The sequence below is a fragment of the Mustelus asterias genome, chromosome 14 (assembly GCF_964213995.1).
Source record: "Mustelus asterias chromosome 14, sMusAst1.hap1.1, whole genome shotgun sequence".
NCBI lineage: Eukaryota > Metazoa > Chordata > Chondrichthyes > Carcharhiniformes > Triakidae > Mustelus > Mustelus asterias.
The window spans coordinates 17,158,525-17,176,822 of NC_135814.1; the positions used below are offsets into that span (position 1 = coordinate 17,158,525).

An 18,298-nucleotide genomic window follows, 5' to 3' on the forward strand; every position below is an offset into this window, starting at 1 on the left:
TGCATGGGTTTCCCCCGGGTGCTCCGGTTTTCTCCCACAGTCCAAAGATGGGCGGGTTCGGTTGATTGGACATGCTAAATTAACCCTTAGAGTCCCGGGATGCGAAGGTTAGAGGGATTAGCAGGGTAACTAAACGGGGATAGGGCCTGGGTGGGATTGTTGTCGGTGCAGACTCGATGGGCTGAATGGCCCCTTTCTGCACTGTCGGGTTTCTATGTATGGTTTTGATCATCAGGTCAAGCTCTACATCGGAGAGGCCAAATGCAGACTGGGTGACCGCTTTGCAAAACACCTTCGGTCCATCACAAGCAGGATCCAGACCTTCCTGTCGCTTGACCGTTACAACGCACCATCCTGCTCTCATATCCACACATGAGAGCTTGTTGCAATGTTCCAGTGAAGCCCAGCATAAACTGGAGGAACAGCATCTCATCTTCCAACTGGGCACTTTACAACCTTCTGAACTGAACATTGAGTTCAACTACTTCAGAGCATGAACTCTCTCCTTCAGCTCCATTCCATTTCCATATATTTTATTTTATCTTATTTATTTATTTACTCCCCTCACTCAACTAGGGACATCTCATGTCTCATTTTGTCCTTTAGACAGTCTGCTTTCCTTTGTTTTGCCATTTACAAATTCTGATCTCGTAGTAGCCACAATCAGCAAGAACAAATGGAAAAAAAACAGCAAAAGAGGTGTAGCTACTGCTGTGATGTAGGGACACGTGACAGCTAACCTGTGCACTGCAAAGACCCTAAAACATCAATATGCATTGACCAGATAATCTATTATTGTTAAACTCTTCCTACTGCTAAGTATCCTCAAGAACTCACTCCACAGTGAACACGGATATTTATTGCCGTCTTACTCACTCCAATGACACTGCCCTCTCAGGGCGGTACCCGGGCAGATCACTCCACACCCAGGGTCACCTGACGCATTCCTTTAAAGGGGCTACACCCCAACATACATAACAATTATAGCATCATATTGATGTTGGTTAAGGGATAAATATTGGCCAGGGAGAGAACTCCTCACCTCTCCTCAGTGCCATGGGATCTTTTGTGCCCATTTGAAGGGCAGTCTTGGTTCAATGGCTCACCTGAACAATGGCACCTCAGGAGTGCAGCACTCCCTCGGCAGTGCAACAAAGTCTTAGCCAACAGAAAAAGGGGGGAGTGTCAGCATATGTTTATAGAAGGCTAATGAGTCCTTCCATGTATGGGTTGTGTCAGTTTAAGTTTAAGTCCAAGGCAAGGTGAAAGAAGATGAAATGTGAAGCAAATAAATGCCATTCAGCTTGCTGGAATCAATACTTCTATTTGGCCATTTTCAGTTTGCTCCACCACGCTTCATTTACTAAAGTTTGCAACCAACTACAGGTAAATCTTCCCAGAGGAAAAAACCTGGTGAATTTTCTCCCCAACCACCGAACCCAATGAAGCAAACCCTCCAAGATATCAGGGAGACATATTCAACCCAGACTTTTGTCGTATTCCAACAAATAGAATTCAATCCTAAAGCATGTCATCATTCAAATCAGTGCCCAAAAGCGATGACCAGATGCCACGTTAAGCACCATTTACTATTAACCACACTTGTGTTAATTCGCAGGTAAAAATTTGCCAGGTGTAGATGGAGCCCTCCAGCAACCCTACATTGCTGGATTGTTCACATAAAGCTTAATGCCATTCAGGTCCAATACTGAGAGGGTGTGTGTGGGGTAGTGTTAATGAATCATGAATAGTGAGGGTATGTGTGGGGTAGTGTTAATGAATAATGAATAATGAGGGTGTGTGTGGGGTAGTGTTAATGAATAATGCTTTCCATTCCCAGCAGATATAGTTCATTTTAAAAAAAACTCTGAATAGAACATTTAATCCTTTGGTGGAATCTGTGCCCATAATGTCAGAGACATGTCCGTGCCTTCTGGCTAAGATCAAGCATCAGATCAAGCCCAAGATCAGGTGCATTGCCTCTTCTGGTCCGTTTGGATCTTGTTTGTCTCTCTCGTGGGGACCATGAATTGGATTCAATTTGAATTGGTTTTTGGAGCAAGCAAGGAATGGATTTGGGTTTGCCGGGTCCACTCTGCGACTGGCTTTGTAACTTTAAGAATGGAATAAAAACTAAAAAACAATGTCCATGTGCCAATCCTAATGGCAATGAGAGTCAGGAAAACATGAGATCATTTATGCTTTGTCTAACTTTCCACATCATTCTAGACAATGCAGTTTGCTGTTCTATCTCACTCTTACGTAGATTAATCCCTTGTATTATGGGTCTCTAATGGATAATGTGGAGGCACGGGCTGTATCTTGCTATGGAGTTAAAACTGATTATTGTTAAAGGAACGTTAGTCAGTCTGTGACTGACTGTCTATTTGGGAGTTTTGCCATTACTCCACATGGGAGACATTTCATTGTTTAAATTAAAAGCATGATTCAGACCCCAAGGTCTTGCATATTATTCATTTCATTACAGATCTGTGGTATCAAACTGATCTCAGGATAAACATCAGCAGACCAATATTCAACCAACCCCAACTTTTTTGTTTACTTGTCTTAATGGAACATCTCTCCGCACTAAAACAACGTTCCACATTTGAAAGAAGAGTGTGGTGTTCATAACTTAAATATTATTCCAAGTGGTCAATTTTATTACTGCAATCAATTTTTTTAAACAATACTTTAAACTTTTGAACGGTGCTAAGATATACTGGGTGTCCGTAACACTGGATAAGAGTAGGTCGCTACCAACTTTTTTCTTAAACATGGGGAAAGCAAATTTTTGGTGCATTCTAAGAGGGGGACAAGTACAGCGGTGAAGCAGATTCTCTGAAAGGAGTTGGTTCTTAGGCTTTTCCTCCTGTGTTCCCTTCCTGACTTTGAGTGAGCTGGCAGTTGGTTTCAGTGCAATGGATCTGCTCTGTTGGGGGTCTGGGGTGGTTTGGGGGCCAGCTCTGCCAACTCCCCTACCCCAGAGAACAGCTGGAGCTAGCAGTTGATGCCACTGCAAGACCAAAGGAAGGACTGGCCCCATCCATCACTTGATGTGGGCAGGCTGTTGGGAACGTCAGTCCAGCCAAGATTCAGTCTGACTCACAGGTTTGTGGAGCAAGGGTCCTCTAAGCCACATCGTTAAATCTGCCTCCGGTCTACAATGAATGAATTCCGAAAATGACTAATTGGATTATGCATAACATTAGTCAGTCTACTAACTGTAAAAATTGATTTACAAGGCTGCAATTATTGTGCAATACATTAACATTGATGCAAATATGTCATGCATTTTATGGGATAGATTGATTTGACTATTTAATGAACTATGAATAGATCTCAAATGTATTAATAAATCTATCTACTTACGTTCTCTTGTGCATCATTTCTGTACCCAACTCAATTTCTTGGCTGTTCTTTAGAACCTTGAATGTCTGTAAACTCCTTACTACTTGAGTTAGTTCTCTGAGTGAAAATTAAATGGTCTGCATGCCTTTAATTACATATTGCAACCTTCAAAATGAGAGGACAAAGTGATGATAGTTACATGCTTATTGACCTACTGTCAATCTGCTATGAGATGTAAGGGAGTTGTTTTATTAATTTGTCCATTTTAAAGATGACTATTCAAGTTGGAAGTGGAAATTGGGCAGTTGCATAATGGCCAACTGGTCCGCAACAATGCCTCCGCACCAGGCAGCTAGATGAAGGCCAAATGCGCAATAGCTGGGCTAGTGCAGGGGTACCCAGTACTTGCAACACCTTGATTTGACATTGGCTCCTTGGGCATGACTATGTTACCCCACTACCAATGGCATCCTGGCTTGAACCACCTCATCCAGTGGTAAACTGCAAAATCAGTCACCTTTCTCCACGGGTAGGTAGGTGGTGGGGAGGATGGAAATCAGAAGGTGAGACAGGTGGGGTAGCTTTTCATTTTCACTGCAGGATGGAAAACTGAAGGTAGTGGAACAATTGAATGGTATACAATAGCAATTTGCATTATATTTGGGGAAGCACTGGCATAGGGCATTTTAAGAGTCAACTGCATTGCTGTGGGTCTGGATTTCATGTAGGCCAGACCAGGTATGGACATCAGATTTCCTTCTTTAAAGGGACATTAGTGATTGGTTTTTTACAACAATCGATAATGGTTTCATGGTCACCATTAAATTCCATGTTTTTATTGAATTCAAATTTCACCATCTGCTGTGGTGGGATTCTAAGCAGAGGATTACCCTGGGTCTCTGGATTATTAATCCAGTGACAAATCTACTACACAGTGCTTACCTAAGATGGCTCCAGAGCGAGGTGACTTCATAGAAACATAGAAAATAGGAGCAGAAAGAGGCCATTTGGCCCTTCGAGCCTGCTCTGCCATTCATTAAGATCATGGCTGATTGTCCAACTCGATAACCTAATCCTGCTTTCTGCACATAACCTTTGATCCCTTTTGTCTCAAGTGCTATATCGAGCCGCCTCTTGAATACATTCAATGTTTTGACATCAACTATTTCCTGTGGTAATGAATTCCACAGGCTCACCACTCTTTGGGTGAAGAAATGTCTCCTCACGTCCGTCCTAAATGATCTACCCCGAATCCTCAGACTGTGATCCCTGGTTCTGGACACTCCCACCATCGGGAATATCCTCCCTGCATCTCCCCTGTCTAGTCCTGTTCGAATTTTTAAGTCTCTATAAGATACCCCCTCATTCATCTGAACTCCAGCGAAAAGAATCCTAACCTAGTCAATCTCTCCTCATACATCAGTCCCGCCATCCTCGGAATCAGCCTGGTAAACCGGTCACAGCACTCCCTTGAAAGCAAAAACATCCTTCCTCAGAAAAGGAAACCAAAACTGTACACAATACTCTAGGTGTGGCCTCACCAAGGCTCTGTATAATTGCAACAACACATCCCTGCTCTTGTACTCAAAACCTCTCGCAATGAAGGCCAACATACCATTTGCCTTTTTTACCGCCTGCTGCACCTGCATGCTTACCTTCAGTGACTGGTGCACAAGGTCACCTAGGTCCCGCTGCACACTCCCCTCTCCCAATAACGAAGTTTGCAGACGACACAAAGATAAGTGGAAAAGTGAATCGTGTGGAGGACGGAGAAGATCTGCAGAGAGATTTGGACAGGCTGAGTGAGTGGGCGAGGATATGGCAAATGGAGTATAACGTTGATAAATGCGAGGTTATACACTTTGGAGGAAATAATAACAAATGGGATTACTATCTCAATGGAAACAAATTAAAACATGCTACCGTGCAAAGGGACCTGGGGGTCCTTGTGCATGAGACGCAAAAGCCCAGTCTGCAGGTACAACAGGTGATCAAGAAGGCAAATGGGATGTTGGCCTATATTGCGAGGGGGATAGAATATAAAAGCAGGGATGTCTTGATGCACCTGTACAGGGCATTGGTGAGGCCGCAGCTGGAATACTGTGTGCAGTATTGGTCCCCTTATATGAGGAAGGATATATTGGCATTGGAGGGAGTGCAGAGAAGGTTCACCAGGTTGATACCGGAGATGAGGGGTTTGGTTATGAGGAGAGGCTGAGGAGATTGGGTTTGTACTCGTTGGAGTTTAGAAGGATGAGGGGGGATCTTATGGAGACTTATAAGATAATGCGGGGGCTGGATAGGGTGGAGGCAGAGAGATTCTTTCCACTTAGTAAGGAAGTTAAAACTAGAGGACACAGCCTCAAAATAAAGGGGGGTCGGTTTAAGACAGAGTTGAGGAGGAACTTCTTCTCCCAGAGGGTGGTGAATCTCTGGAATTCTCTGCCCACTGAGGTGGTGGAGGCTACCTCGCTGAATATGTTTAAAGCGCGGATGGATGGATTCCTGAGCGGTAAGGGAATTAAGGGTTATGGGGATCAGGCGGGTAAGTGGTACTGATCCACGTCAGATCAGCCATGATCTTATTGAATGGCGGGGCAGGCTCGAGGGGCTAGATGGCCTACTCCTGCTCCTATTTCTTATGTTCTTATGTTCTTAACAGCAGTGGTTTAAGAAGGTGGCTCACCACCACCTTTCCAAGGGCAATTAGGGACAGGCAGTAAATGCTGGCGTTGCCAGTGACGCCCACATCCTGTGAATGAATTAGAAAAATAGCAGGCCACTTTTATTTAGCTCTGTAATTATTGCTGTTTAATGGCAGTAAATGTTGGAATCTGAGATAGTACTTGGCGGGGCAAAAACAGCTCCTGTGCACTAATAAACACCTTGGCCAGTGGCCTTCAGACTTACTCATGGAAGAATCTATTGAATTCCTCACTCGCTCCGTGTAATTGCACAACATATAAATGTTTATCGCTCAGTTAGGAAACTCTGGTGCAGTTGTAGGATACGGTCGAAAGAATATTTCATTCCGTTTTCCTTTTCTCTCTGAACTCGCAACTTAGGTTCAGTTCTCTGAAGTATGAACAGCTACCATGGCTGCCCAAGCACAGACCACTGCCGCTGAAAAGAAAGAAGGCAAAGGTTCCATTATTGAAGGCGATGTCTTCACAGAAGCAAACAAGAAGTCAGCAGCCTCGGCAGCATCACGAGGTACGTGTCAAGTTCGGGAACCTCCAACACAGGGGAAATCCAAACTTTACTCTTATTTACTCAGTACACGTCCTATTCCACATGATTGTACAGAAGCAAGGCCCAGATTTGGCTGATAAGGCAGATTTAATCACAGAATTGTCACAGCACAGACGGAGGCCATTTGGCCCATCGTGACTACACTGGCTCTCCCAATGAGCAAGTCACTTATTGCCATTCTCCTGCCTTCTTCCCATAACCCTGTACATTCCTTTTCACAGAACAGTCTGATTGCCTTTTAAATGTTTTTGTGGAACCTGCCCCCACCAGATTCTCAGGCTGTGCATTCCAGATCTTAACCACTCGCTACATGAAAACTTTTTTCCTCATATCAATTTTGCCAATTATGTTAAATCTGTACCCCCTCGCTCTTAATTCTTTCACAAGTGGAACAGCTTCTCTCTATCTATTCTGTCCGAATGCCTCATGATTTTGAACACTTTTGTCAAAACTTCTCTCAGCCTTTTTTTCTCCAAAGAAAACAGACCTAATGTCTCCAATCTATCATCATAACTGAAGTTCCTTATCCCTGGAAACATTCTGGTGAATTTTTTTCTGTACTTTCTGCAAAGTCTTCACATCCTTCCTGAAGTGTAGCTCTAGAAGTGGATACAATTCCCCAGCTGAGACCAAACTGATGTTTTATACAAGTTTAATATAACCTCCTTCCTTTTGTACTCTTTGCCCCTATTAATAAAGCCTAGGGATACTGGATGTTTTTTTAACCACACTCTGAAGCTCTGAACACTCTGAACTGCAACAGGTCCTGAGCAGAAGCCATCTCCCTGGCCCTACACTCAACCCTGGAACACCTAGATAACAAAGACTCCTATTCATAGACTACAGCTCAGCCTTTAACACCATTATTCCTATGAGACTCATCTCCAAACTTCATGGCTGGGTGCTCGGCTCCTCCCTCTGCAACTGCATCCTAATCTTCCTAACCCACAGATCACAGTCAGTAAGGATAGGCAACAGTGCCTCCTCCATGATGATCCTCAGCACTGGTGCTCCGCAAGGTTGTAGCCTGAGCCCCTTACTATACTCCTCATATACCTTCGACTGTGTGGCCAAATTCCCCTCCAACCTGATTTTTAAGTTTGCTGATAACACCACCACTGTGGGTCGGATCTCAAACAATGATGAGACGCAGTACAGGAAAGAGATAGAGAATTTGGTGAACCTCTCCTGTCACCTTCAGTGGCATGCACATATACATCCAGGTCCTTCAGTTCCTGCACCCGCTTTAGAGTTGTACACTTTAGTTTGTATTGTCTTGCCATGTTCTTCCTCCCAAAATGAACTACTTTAAATTTCTCCACTTTGAACTTCATCTACCACATGTCCACCATTCCACAATCCTCCACACAGTTCACAATGCTCCAAGTTTTGTACCATCCACAAATTTTAAAATTGAGGCCTGTACACCCAGGTCTAGGTCATTAATATACATTAGGAAAAGGCAGGGTCCAATTCTGACCCTAGCACTTCACTACAAATCTTCCTCTGGCCTGAAAAACATCCATTAACCACTACTCTCTGTTTCCTGTCACTCAGTCAATTCATCGAATCATAGAATAGAATCCCTACAGTGCAGAAGGAGGCCATTTGGCCCATTCAGCCTGCACTGACAACAATTTCACCCAGGCTCTTATCTCCGTAACCCCGTGTATTTACACTACTAGTCCCCCTGACACTGAGGGAGAATTTAGCATGACCAATCAACCTAACCCGCACATCTTTGGATGTGGGAGGAAACCAGAGCACCTGGAGGAAACCCATGCAGACACGGGGAGAAAGTGCAAACTCCTCATAGACAGTGACCCGAGGAGGAATTGAACCCAGGTCCCTGGCGTTGTGAGGCAGCAGTGCTAACCACTGTGCCATCCTCCACCCTAAATTTTGTATCCATGTTGCTACTGCCCATTTTATTCCATGAGCCATAACTTTGGTGTGCAGCGTTGTAACAAATGCCTTTTGATACTTCATTTACACCACATCAAAAGCATTGCCCCCATCAACCCTCTCTGTTGCCTCTTCAAAAAAACTCCAGAAAGTTAGTGCAACACAATTTTCCTTTCAGAAGTCCATGCTGATTTGCCTTAATTAACCCAGATTTGTCCACAAGACCATAAGACATAGGAGCAGAATTAGGCCACTTGGCCCATCAAGTCTGCTCCGCCATTCAATCATGGCTGATATTTTTCTCATCCCCATTCTCTTGCCTTTTCCCCATAATCCCTGATCGCCTTATTGATCAAGAACCTATCTATCTCTGTCTTAAAGACACTCAATGACCTGGCCTCCACAGCCTTCTGCGGCAAAGGGTTCCACAGATTCACCACTCTCTGGCTGAAGAAATTCCTCCTCACCTCTGTTTTAAAGGATTGTCCTTTAGCCTAAGGTTGTTCTCTCTGGTTCTAGTTTTTCCTACCAGTGGAAACATCCTCTCCACGTCCACGCTATCCAGGCCCTGCAGTATCCTGTAAGTTTCAATAAGATGCCCCCTCATCCTTCTAAACTCCAATGAGTTCAGACCCAGAGTCCTCAACCATTCCCCATCCGACAAGCTCTTCATTCCAGGGATCATTCTTGTGAACCTCTGGGAGGTGACTTGTCTGGAGATGAAGCCATATGTCCTGTTTCTGTGCTGTAAATCCTATGTAGTTCTATGTATTTGGAAAGCAAGCCTTGGTACCAGTCATTTCCATTAGGAATATTTTTTACTGTGCAGCCAGTTAGTGTAGGAACTGAATAGAAAACGAGTGTTAGAGGAGCTGGATTCCGGCCATTTGTAAAGCTACCATTAGTGTTGGATTTGGGCCACGTGGGTTGCCAATGAACCAAATCTTAGGTGACTAAGACTGGTTTGAGAAATCCCAGTGCTGACCAATTGCATTCCTGTCTACGGTTCCTGGATTGCGTCCAGTTGTGAAGTTGTCACTGTGAATTCTGCTTTCAGTACTCGCAATTGTTTAATCATTTATTTATTGCAGTTCCTGTAGAATTGAATCAATTTCAAGTGCATTTCATTCACAGTTTGCTCCAGATTTGCTGGAAACCAGCAGCACTATAATCCGCCACACCACTGTGATTGCCGTTTGTTCAGACCTCATTTCATGCTAATAAGAGGGTTGTATCATCTTATTTAGTGGGCTGCTCCAGCAAGCAATCAGTATTATACAAGAGATGCTACTTGCGGTATGTCTATGAATACATGAAAGGAGCTTTTGGGGGGCTCTTGGTTTGTGGACGGGCGTGTTCCCTTTCTCTAGAATAACATCCAAAATAGTTTAAGTGGTGGATTTCCATCCACACCTTTCTCTGGAGAGCCACCTTGGTGACCATGCCTTGTAATCATGTGAAAAATGTAGAAAGTGTGTCATTGACTACCATGGGAATGAACCCCTCCCCTCCCCTTAGCCCAGTTTCCATTCCTTTCTTGCTTAACCCAATCATTGAGAGCTGTGTCAATGCCCTATTATCAGCGTTTTAGATCCAGATTAGAACAGACGTTACAGAGTTAATGTCGCTTCGCACAGGGTTGCTGGAAGAACTTTGACTGATCACTTGGCCTTTCACCAGGCCAGGCTTAATGTTCTCATAAGACACAGAGAGTAACAGTTGTAACATGGTGGGTGGGGTAAGGGCTTCACAATTCCCCTGTGTGCTGTTTCTGGAACATCAGTCAATGCATTCCTGTCAAATTCTTCATTTTTGTGGAAGTTGTTAACAGATGAGTTTGTGATTTTATTTAATAGTGATCAGGGGAATTTCAGCCTCTTGGTGGCCCCTGCCGGGTGTGTATCTTTCCATCGGATGTGTGAGATATATCTTTATGCTGGCCAAATGTATCAATCACTACAAAGTACTGCAACGTTTCATGAAGGTAATTCACTACCACCTTCTTAAGGGCAAATAGGGATAGGCAATAAATGCTGGCCACACCCATGTCCCATGAATGAATTAAAAAAATGTTTATGAACTTTAAATCCCTACGGCGCAGAAGGAGGCCGTTCAGCCTATAGAGTCTGACACCGACAACAATCCCACCCATCCCCTATCCCCGTAACCCCACAATTTACCCTGCTGATCCCCCTGACACTAAGGGGCAATTTACCATGGCCAATCAACCTAACCCGCACATCTTTGGACTGTGGGAGGAAACCGGAGCACCCGGAGGAAATCCAAGCAGACGCAAGGAGAGTGTGCAGACTCCACGCAGGCAGTGACCCAAGCCGGGGATCGAACTCGGGGTCCGCTGGGAGGCAGCAGTGCTAGCCACTGTGCCACCATGCCTCCCCTAATGGTAAATACATAAATAAAGCTTACAATTTCTGTTTGCTTCAGACTGCGTGTTTCACACAGGCTGAATATGAGTTGCCCAGTCCATGAAGTCAGCTGACACCCCCGCACCCATAAAACATATGCGTTAATTTTATAGCTTTCCTTTGACTTGAACAGACATCGATAGACTTCCCAGAACTTTGCCGACTGCACTCTGTACACAAACCTAATAACTTGGAGCATCAAACCTGCAAAACCCAATATTTGCTTTAAAGCGCACTTTCCCAAGTAACCTGCAGTTGGGGGGAGAAAAATCAATTCCCTCTGACCACAGATGTAATATGGAAGCTTTATCATGTCTTTAGCCATCTCACGGTGGCCCTTCACCTTCTGAGAGGGACGCGGGCCTCCAGTTACTGAACAGTTTTCAATCAGGTCATGCTGCCAATCGCCAATAATCACAATAAGCTTCGCCTGGCCGTTAACTCACTCATTAAAAAAGAATTGGAGGCCGACATCTTTCAAATGCTTAAAAAATTGGAATTATTTCGGGGCGAGCACTTTGTAAAGAACGCAAGTGGTGAATCTTGTGGGCCTGTGTTATTTTTTTTTGATCCCCATTTATTATTTTTAACATGTTTGAAGATGTCAGTGGAGAAATGATAAAAGTCTCGTGTAATAAAGTTTAAAGAGTCAGTTCTTCTGAATTCAGTTACCAATCAGCTGACGACCATGTTAAAAACACAGTAATGACTTACTCAAATGGCTTGCCTGCATTAAAATTATATCCTAATGCAAGAAAGTGCGCACCATCTCCCAGAATGTGATTCAGGTGCTGATTGAAGGGTATCTTTGATGTGGAAATTTCAATCTTTATTTTTTTACTTTTTTTTTTCCCTTTCGGTTTTGATGTTCTAATGAAGAGTCTGGCAGTCTGACCCATCGGAGTAATGACTAGACCTTGATTGATCATTAGAATGGGGTTTGGGAACTGCACTGCAGCAGTGGCTTCTCTTCATACGAGACTTTAAGAAGTGAAGACGGCTGCTTGTTAAATGTGCACATGCTTTATTTACTGCATCTTAAGCACGGTGCGCGCGATGGCCGCTGGACTTGGCTACCTCAGTGCTGGCACGGCAGAGCACTTTGCTGCACAGTTTTGAGATGTTTCCGAGACACACGGTGATTTCATGTTAGTCTTTCTAAATGAGAATTTGGGACAAAGGGCAAGAATTGGCCTTGAATTTCTGCTGCTATGCTTCCTCATAATGTGAGGCAACACATGGAATACTGTCTGGCAAAGTGACTGGGATACAGTGTCAGTATGGTCCAAGGAAAATCCGGTATTATACATATGTTTTTATTAAAGGTTTTCAATTCATAGTGCTGGAATTTTATTTTTCCCTCCCTGCCAAATGTGGCAAATAGGGATTATTTTCATGGTCTGTTGGCCAACTAGCTGTTGTTTCCTATTTTAATATGAATCAAATATTGCCACTTATTTTGCTCATGGTGTCATGTTTAGAACCAAACATTAAGGTGGGGAAGTTTTCTTTCTCTGTCAAAGTTTGACCTGTCGGAAAGATTGGTGGTATTCATCAGATTACCACCGGCTCATAGCGAGTAGCAGTGAGAAACGGACACTTCTGACAAAAGTTTGGCACGGTGGCACACTGCTTAGCATCGCTGCCTCATAGCGCCAGAGACCTTGGTTCGATTCCCGGCTTGAGTCACTGTCTGTATGGACTCTGCACGTTCTCCCTGTGTCTGCGTGGGTTTCCTCCGGGTGCTCCGGTTTCCTCCCACAGTCTGAAAGATGTGCAGGTCAGTCAGGTGGATTGGCCATGGTAAATTGCCTCTTAGTGTCCAAAGGTGTGCAGGTTAGGTGGATTGGCCATGGTAAATTGCCCCTTAGTGTCCAAAGATGTGCAGGTTAGGTGGATTGGCCATGGTAAATTGCCTCTTAGTGTCCAAAGGTGTGCAGGTTAGGTGGATTGGCCATGGTAAATTGCCTCTTAGTGTCCAAAGGTGTGCAGGTTAGGTGGATTGGCCATGGTAAATTGCCCCTTAGTGTCCAAAGATGTGCAGGTTAGGTGGATTGGCCATGGTAAATTGCCCCTTAGTGTCCAAAGATGTGCAGGTTAGGTGGATTGGCCATGGTAAATTGCCTCTTAGTGTCCAAAGATGTGCAGGTTAGGTGGATTGGCCATGGTAAATTGCCCCATAGTGTCCCAAGATGTGTAGGCTAGGTGGACAGACCATGGTAAATGCGCAGGGTGAAGGGGAGGGCTTGGATGGGAGGCTCTTTCAGAGAGTTGGTGCAGACTTGATGGGCCGAATAGCCTCTTTCTGCACTGTTGGGATTCTATGGTTCTATGGAAAGACATAACAGAGGTGACTAAACTGTATTGATTGGGTGAGAGCAGCACTTCCTTTTGGACGGGCCTAAGAGTGACAGCTATGCTTCCGTCACTGCTGCTAATTATTCCTTCCTCACCACGTATTCGAGCTTACCCTCCCCACGCAGCCATTTCCTGGGTGGGGTAGGGCCATACTTTCTGATGCAAGCGACATATGAAATGCCTCCATGGGCACTCTTGCAGTTCCTGACATGGTCACGCATCAGCTGCATTTCCTGGGAAATCTCCCTCGGAACATTCCCAGCCCCCTGCAAATTTTAGATGATTTAATATTTCAATCAAATCTTTAAAAATATGGTCATTTGTGGATGCATAAATATCGTGACACTTTTTTTTTGTTAAATTGAATAAAATATGCATGAAGACTTTTTCCACTTCAGCTCCGTCCTGGATGAGCTTGACGCTCTCAAATATTGTTAAAATACAACCTTATTACCTTTATGTCACAGTGTAATTTACTATTAGCGTGTTACTGGGCAGCACAGGCAGAGTGAGAGCTATTGCAGCAACAGCTCCTTTCAGTCATTTTAACACGAATCCGACAAACAGCTGCTATAATATCTGGGTTAGTTCACTTCCTTGTCCGATGTAATTTATTTGCACCAATTTGCTCACTATCAAAGGACACACATATTGTTCAGTTTTAATGCGTTATTTACACATAAAATAACCTATTTACAACTGTGAAAGTGCCGTAGGGAGAATGAGTGGTCTTCTGCTCCCACCTATCTGTTATATCAGAGCTTAACAATCTGTTTTGCTAATAGAATCATTTATCACACTGTGGTAATTTATTGTGCGTTAGCGGTATGGGTCTCCTTCTCTCTCTGATCAAAGGAAACAGCGTAGGTCTAATGAACTCAGACACATTACTTTACTTAACCCTTTCTTTGACACAATCCTGCAGTGAAAACAATGAAAAACATCCGTGACTCTTTCCTTTGGAAGGGAAAAGGAATAATGAGGAGTTACAGTTCGATTCGAACTATGTTGACAACCCGCGCTGTGATCTTCATTCTCAACACTCACCTTTTGGCTTGAATGCATTATTTTGAAGCACAAAATGCATCTTGAGGCTGGCTAATCCGATCAATAATTATCAGTAGCAAACCGTCTAATTGTCCTTGAACATTCACTAAAATTAGACAGTATGGGAAAAGTAAACCTTGCGAGTGAAAGAAAATAAACTGCCTAACCGTTGTGGGGGGAATGTTCCAGTTGTTCTTTGAAGGCTTCTGTCCTGTTAGGATTAGGGCAAGTGTTGTGGTGTCAACTGTTTCTCAGTTGGTTAGCATTGTTGTCTCTTGAGTCAGAATGCTGTGGGTTCAATGGCCGCCGCCTTGGACACAAAATCTAGACTAACTCAACAGTGCTGTACTGTCAGTTGAGAAGCTAAACTGAGGCTCTGAGTGCTCCCTCAGGTGAACATAAAAGATGTTGCGACCCTTTTGCAAAAAGGAACGGGGGATCTATTCATGATCAATATTTTTCGCAAGATATGGTCATTATCACATTGCAATTTGGGAGAATTTGCGACATGCTATAAGGAGAGACTGGATAGGCTTGGATTGTTTACTTTAGAACAGAGAAGGCTGAGGGGGGACATGATTGAGATGTATGAGTTTATGAGGTGTATGGACAGGGAGCAGTCGTTCTTCTTGGTTGAGGGGTCAATCACGACGTGGCATAGTCTTTAGGGTGAGGAGCGGGAGATTCAGAGGAGATTTGAGAAAAAGGTTTTTCACTCAGACAGGGTGGTGGGAATCTGGAATGCGCTGCTTGGGATGGTATAGGTGGCTGGAAAATTTACAACCTTTAAAAAATATTTGGATGAGCACTTGAAATATCATAACATATAACAGTGCAGGAAACGGATTCGCCGTAGTTATTGTCGGTGCAAAGTCGATGGGCCGAATGGCCTTTCTGCGCTGTATGACTCTATGGGTGGGGTTTTACAGCCTCGCTCGAGCGAGACCAGAAATTCCTGTCCGAGGTCAACGGAGATTCCTGTTGTCGGACCCTCGCCAATGCTGATTCTGTGGTGGGCAAGGTGGTAGAGTTCCAGCCTATGACACAATTACATGCAAATTAACAGCCGGAATTCCTACATTACTAGAGTGACTAGATTTTAAAAGTACTTCAGTGGCTGTAAATCTCTTTGGGTTGTTTTGAGGTCATGAAAGGCGCTATATGAATGCAAATCTTTCTTTTAAAAGTGGCTAGACCTTTTTCTGGAAGTTTCCTCACATTACCTCCCACCTCCTACACACCCCACCACCACATCTCAATCAATCTGCCATTCCCAACGAGACAGCCTTTTCCCTGCTTATAATAGCTTAATAACTAACAAGTGAAAATGTTCAAAGTAATTGACAAAAAAAAAACCTCACATAAGTTTTGAATTTCCCCTGTGATTTTTCTGGTTGCAGCAATATCCAGGAGGGTTCATCTTAATTCCCCGAAGACTCCAGGGCCAATCCTGGCGGGGTTGGGCGACCTTTGTTGATATTGGTGTCACCAAAACAATTGCCATCACTATTCGTATGGAACCCCCGGTAAACAACTACAAATCGAACAAACATTTGTTGCCATCGCTGAACTTCATTCATTCAAATTGCACGGGTAGATTTAAAAAAGAAAGAGGTTTTATGCTTCTGAAAATCATTTTCCATGATTTTCTTTTTTAACTTGAAATCGTGATGAATCACTTTTTACGGACAGCCTGAATGGTGCCGTAATCAAAAGCAGTGTTAATGTCGGAATCATCAAATTTTAGATCCCAGTTGGACCGAACGTTACAGAGTTAATGTCTGTTTGCACAGGGTTGCTGGAAGGACTTTGACTGATCACTTGGCCTTTCATCATTCCACGCTTAATGTTCTCATAAGACACAGAGAATAATAGTTGTAACATGTTGGGAGGTGGGTGGGGTGGAGGGGGGGAAATTGAAATTCTCCTGTGTGCTGTTTCTAGAATGCATTCATGTCAAATTCTTCATTTTCGTGAAGTTAATGTGTGGGTGAGTGATTTTATCCAAATGCAGTAGTGGTCAGTGAAACTTCTACCTCGTGGTGATCCTTACCACGAGTTGAGTTAAGTGCACCATCATTCCAAACTGGCTCACAATCCCACTTAACTGAGATTTCCAAGTCAGGATTGGACCCCCAGGAAAAGTAACCGGCTTTCCTCTAACCACTCTTTCTCACTGGAATGTTTCCCAAGGGGTGACCGAGGGTCAAATTGATGTTCCACCCACAGACACCTGTGAAATAAATTCAGTTTGAATGCCGCTGTCAGGGTCCATGATCTGCTTTGTCCTGCCATCTCCAGTTCTTTTTCAATCAGTGTTTAAAGGTGCCCATCAACTCCAGTACATATGAGACATAGGAGAAGCGCTTATAATTAATTGAATATTTGCATAATACGCAAATTGAAGTAGAGAAACACCTGGGATCATTATGTTGTTGCTAGTTGTTGGAGTTTGGGAGGTCGAAACATGAATTAATCAAGCATGCAACAGTCACCCCGAATCGCACTGGCGAGGACTTTTGTCACAAGGTGAAACCATTGAGTGCAAAGAGAACACAGAGAGCTGGAATGGTCCCAGTGGGCCGAATGGTCTCATTATGTCCCTCAGTGACTCTAAATAACTGTATAGAATGAATTGCAGATCAGCTCGTTGACAAATAAAGTGTACATTCTTTGCTCTCCAGGTCAGAGGAAGTGGGAAAAATATTGTTGCGTTCCCTTTTTCCACCTAATAAGGTGTGGATCATTTTGTCAGCTCTCTTGCCCCGTTGTACCAATGCAAATCCTCTCATGCCAAATTCTCGTTTATGAGTGGCACGGTGGCACAGTGCTTCAGCTGTTAGGGAACCGGGTTCAATTCCGGCTTCAGGTCACTGTCTGTGTGGAGTTTGCACATTCTCCCCGTGTCTGCGTGGGTTTCCTCCGGGTGCTCTGGTTTCCTCCCATAGTCCAAAGATGCGCGGGTTAGGTTGATTGGCCATGCTAAATTTTCCTGAGTGTAAGGGTGTTAGCAAGGTAAATATGTGGGGTTACGGGAATAGGGCCTCGGTGGAATTGTGGTTGGTGCACACTTGATGGGCCGAACTGCTTTCTTCTGAACTGTAGGGATTCTATGATCCTTACCACAAAATCACCAGAGGGTTAATCGCTCCGTTAATATTTGATTTAAGCATATTTAACACTCATTAGATAACATCGCTGACAATCAGTTCTAAACAGGCAGCAATAAATGACTTTTTAAGGAATAGTTATATGGAGTTCGTTTTGAAGCCTAGACGTCTAATAGCAGTGACCTATCCGATCTCTGTGCTGTGCCATTAATTTCTGTCAGTGGCAGGAAATATTTTAACAAATCGTCATCAGAAATTGGAAACAAATGGTTGATAATTGAGCAGACTGGTGACATTGATGCCAGCGATAGCTTCATAGCTGAATGGATAAATTCATGGTCAGATATCCAGGCACACAGAAGGCTAAGCGGCATTAACCAAGGCAACATCAAGACCTCTTCATTTGGACTCAGCTTCCTAGATCGGGGGAAAATGTGGTTGACTCTCAACTGCCCTTTGAAATGGCCTAACAAGCCACTCAGTTCAAGGGCAACTAGAGATGGGCAATAAATGCTGGCCAGCCAGCGACGCCCATGTCTCACGAATGAACAAAAAAGAAGGGAAAATCAGCCAAGGTTCCTCCTCCTGATTGATTTTTTAAAAAAAAATGTATTCCTTTCTCAGAGTTACAAAGCAAATGCGCAGAGTGAACAGGGCGAGACTTGATCCATCTCCTTGCTGGTCCAAAAACCAATTCAAATTCATTCCCCTGGTTTCTATGGCTATGACTCATCTTTCATTCCCTCACTCTGCAGTATAAATATCTCCCACTTTCTATGCCTTTTAGCTTTGACAAAGGGTCATCTGGACTCGAAACGTCAGCTCTTTTCTCTCCTTACAGATGCTGTC

General features: G+C 43.9%; 1 protein-coding gene across 2 annotated transcripts in view; it reads left to right on the forward strand.

Annotated features, from left to right (window-relative positions):
* The window catches only part of gli2a (GLI family zinc finger 2a), a 433,016-nt gene that overhangs the window by 107,174 nt on the left and 307,544 nt on the right, over positions 1 to 18,298 (forward strand). For both annotated transcript variants that reach the window (XM_078227922.1, XM_078227923.1), the window contains exon 3: positions 6,417 to 6,564. In XM_078227922.1, the coding sequence (XP_078084048.1) occupies positions 6,447 to 6,564 (118 nt within the window). In that variant the 5' untranslated portion in view covers positions 6,417 to 6,446. The remainder of the gene's footprint in view (positions 1 to 6,416; positions 6,565 to 18,298) is intronic.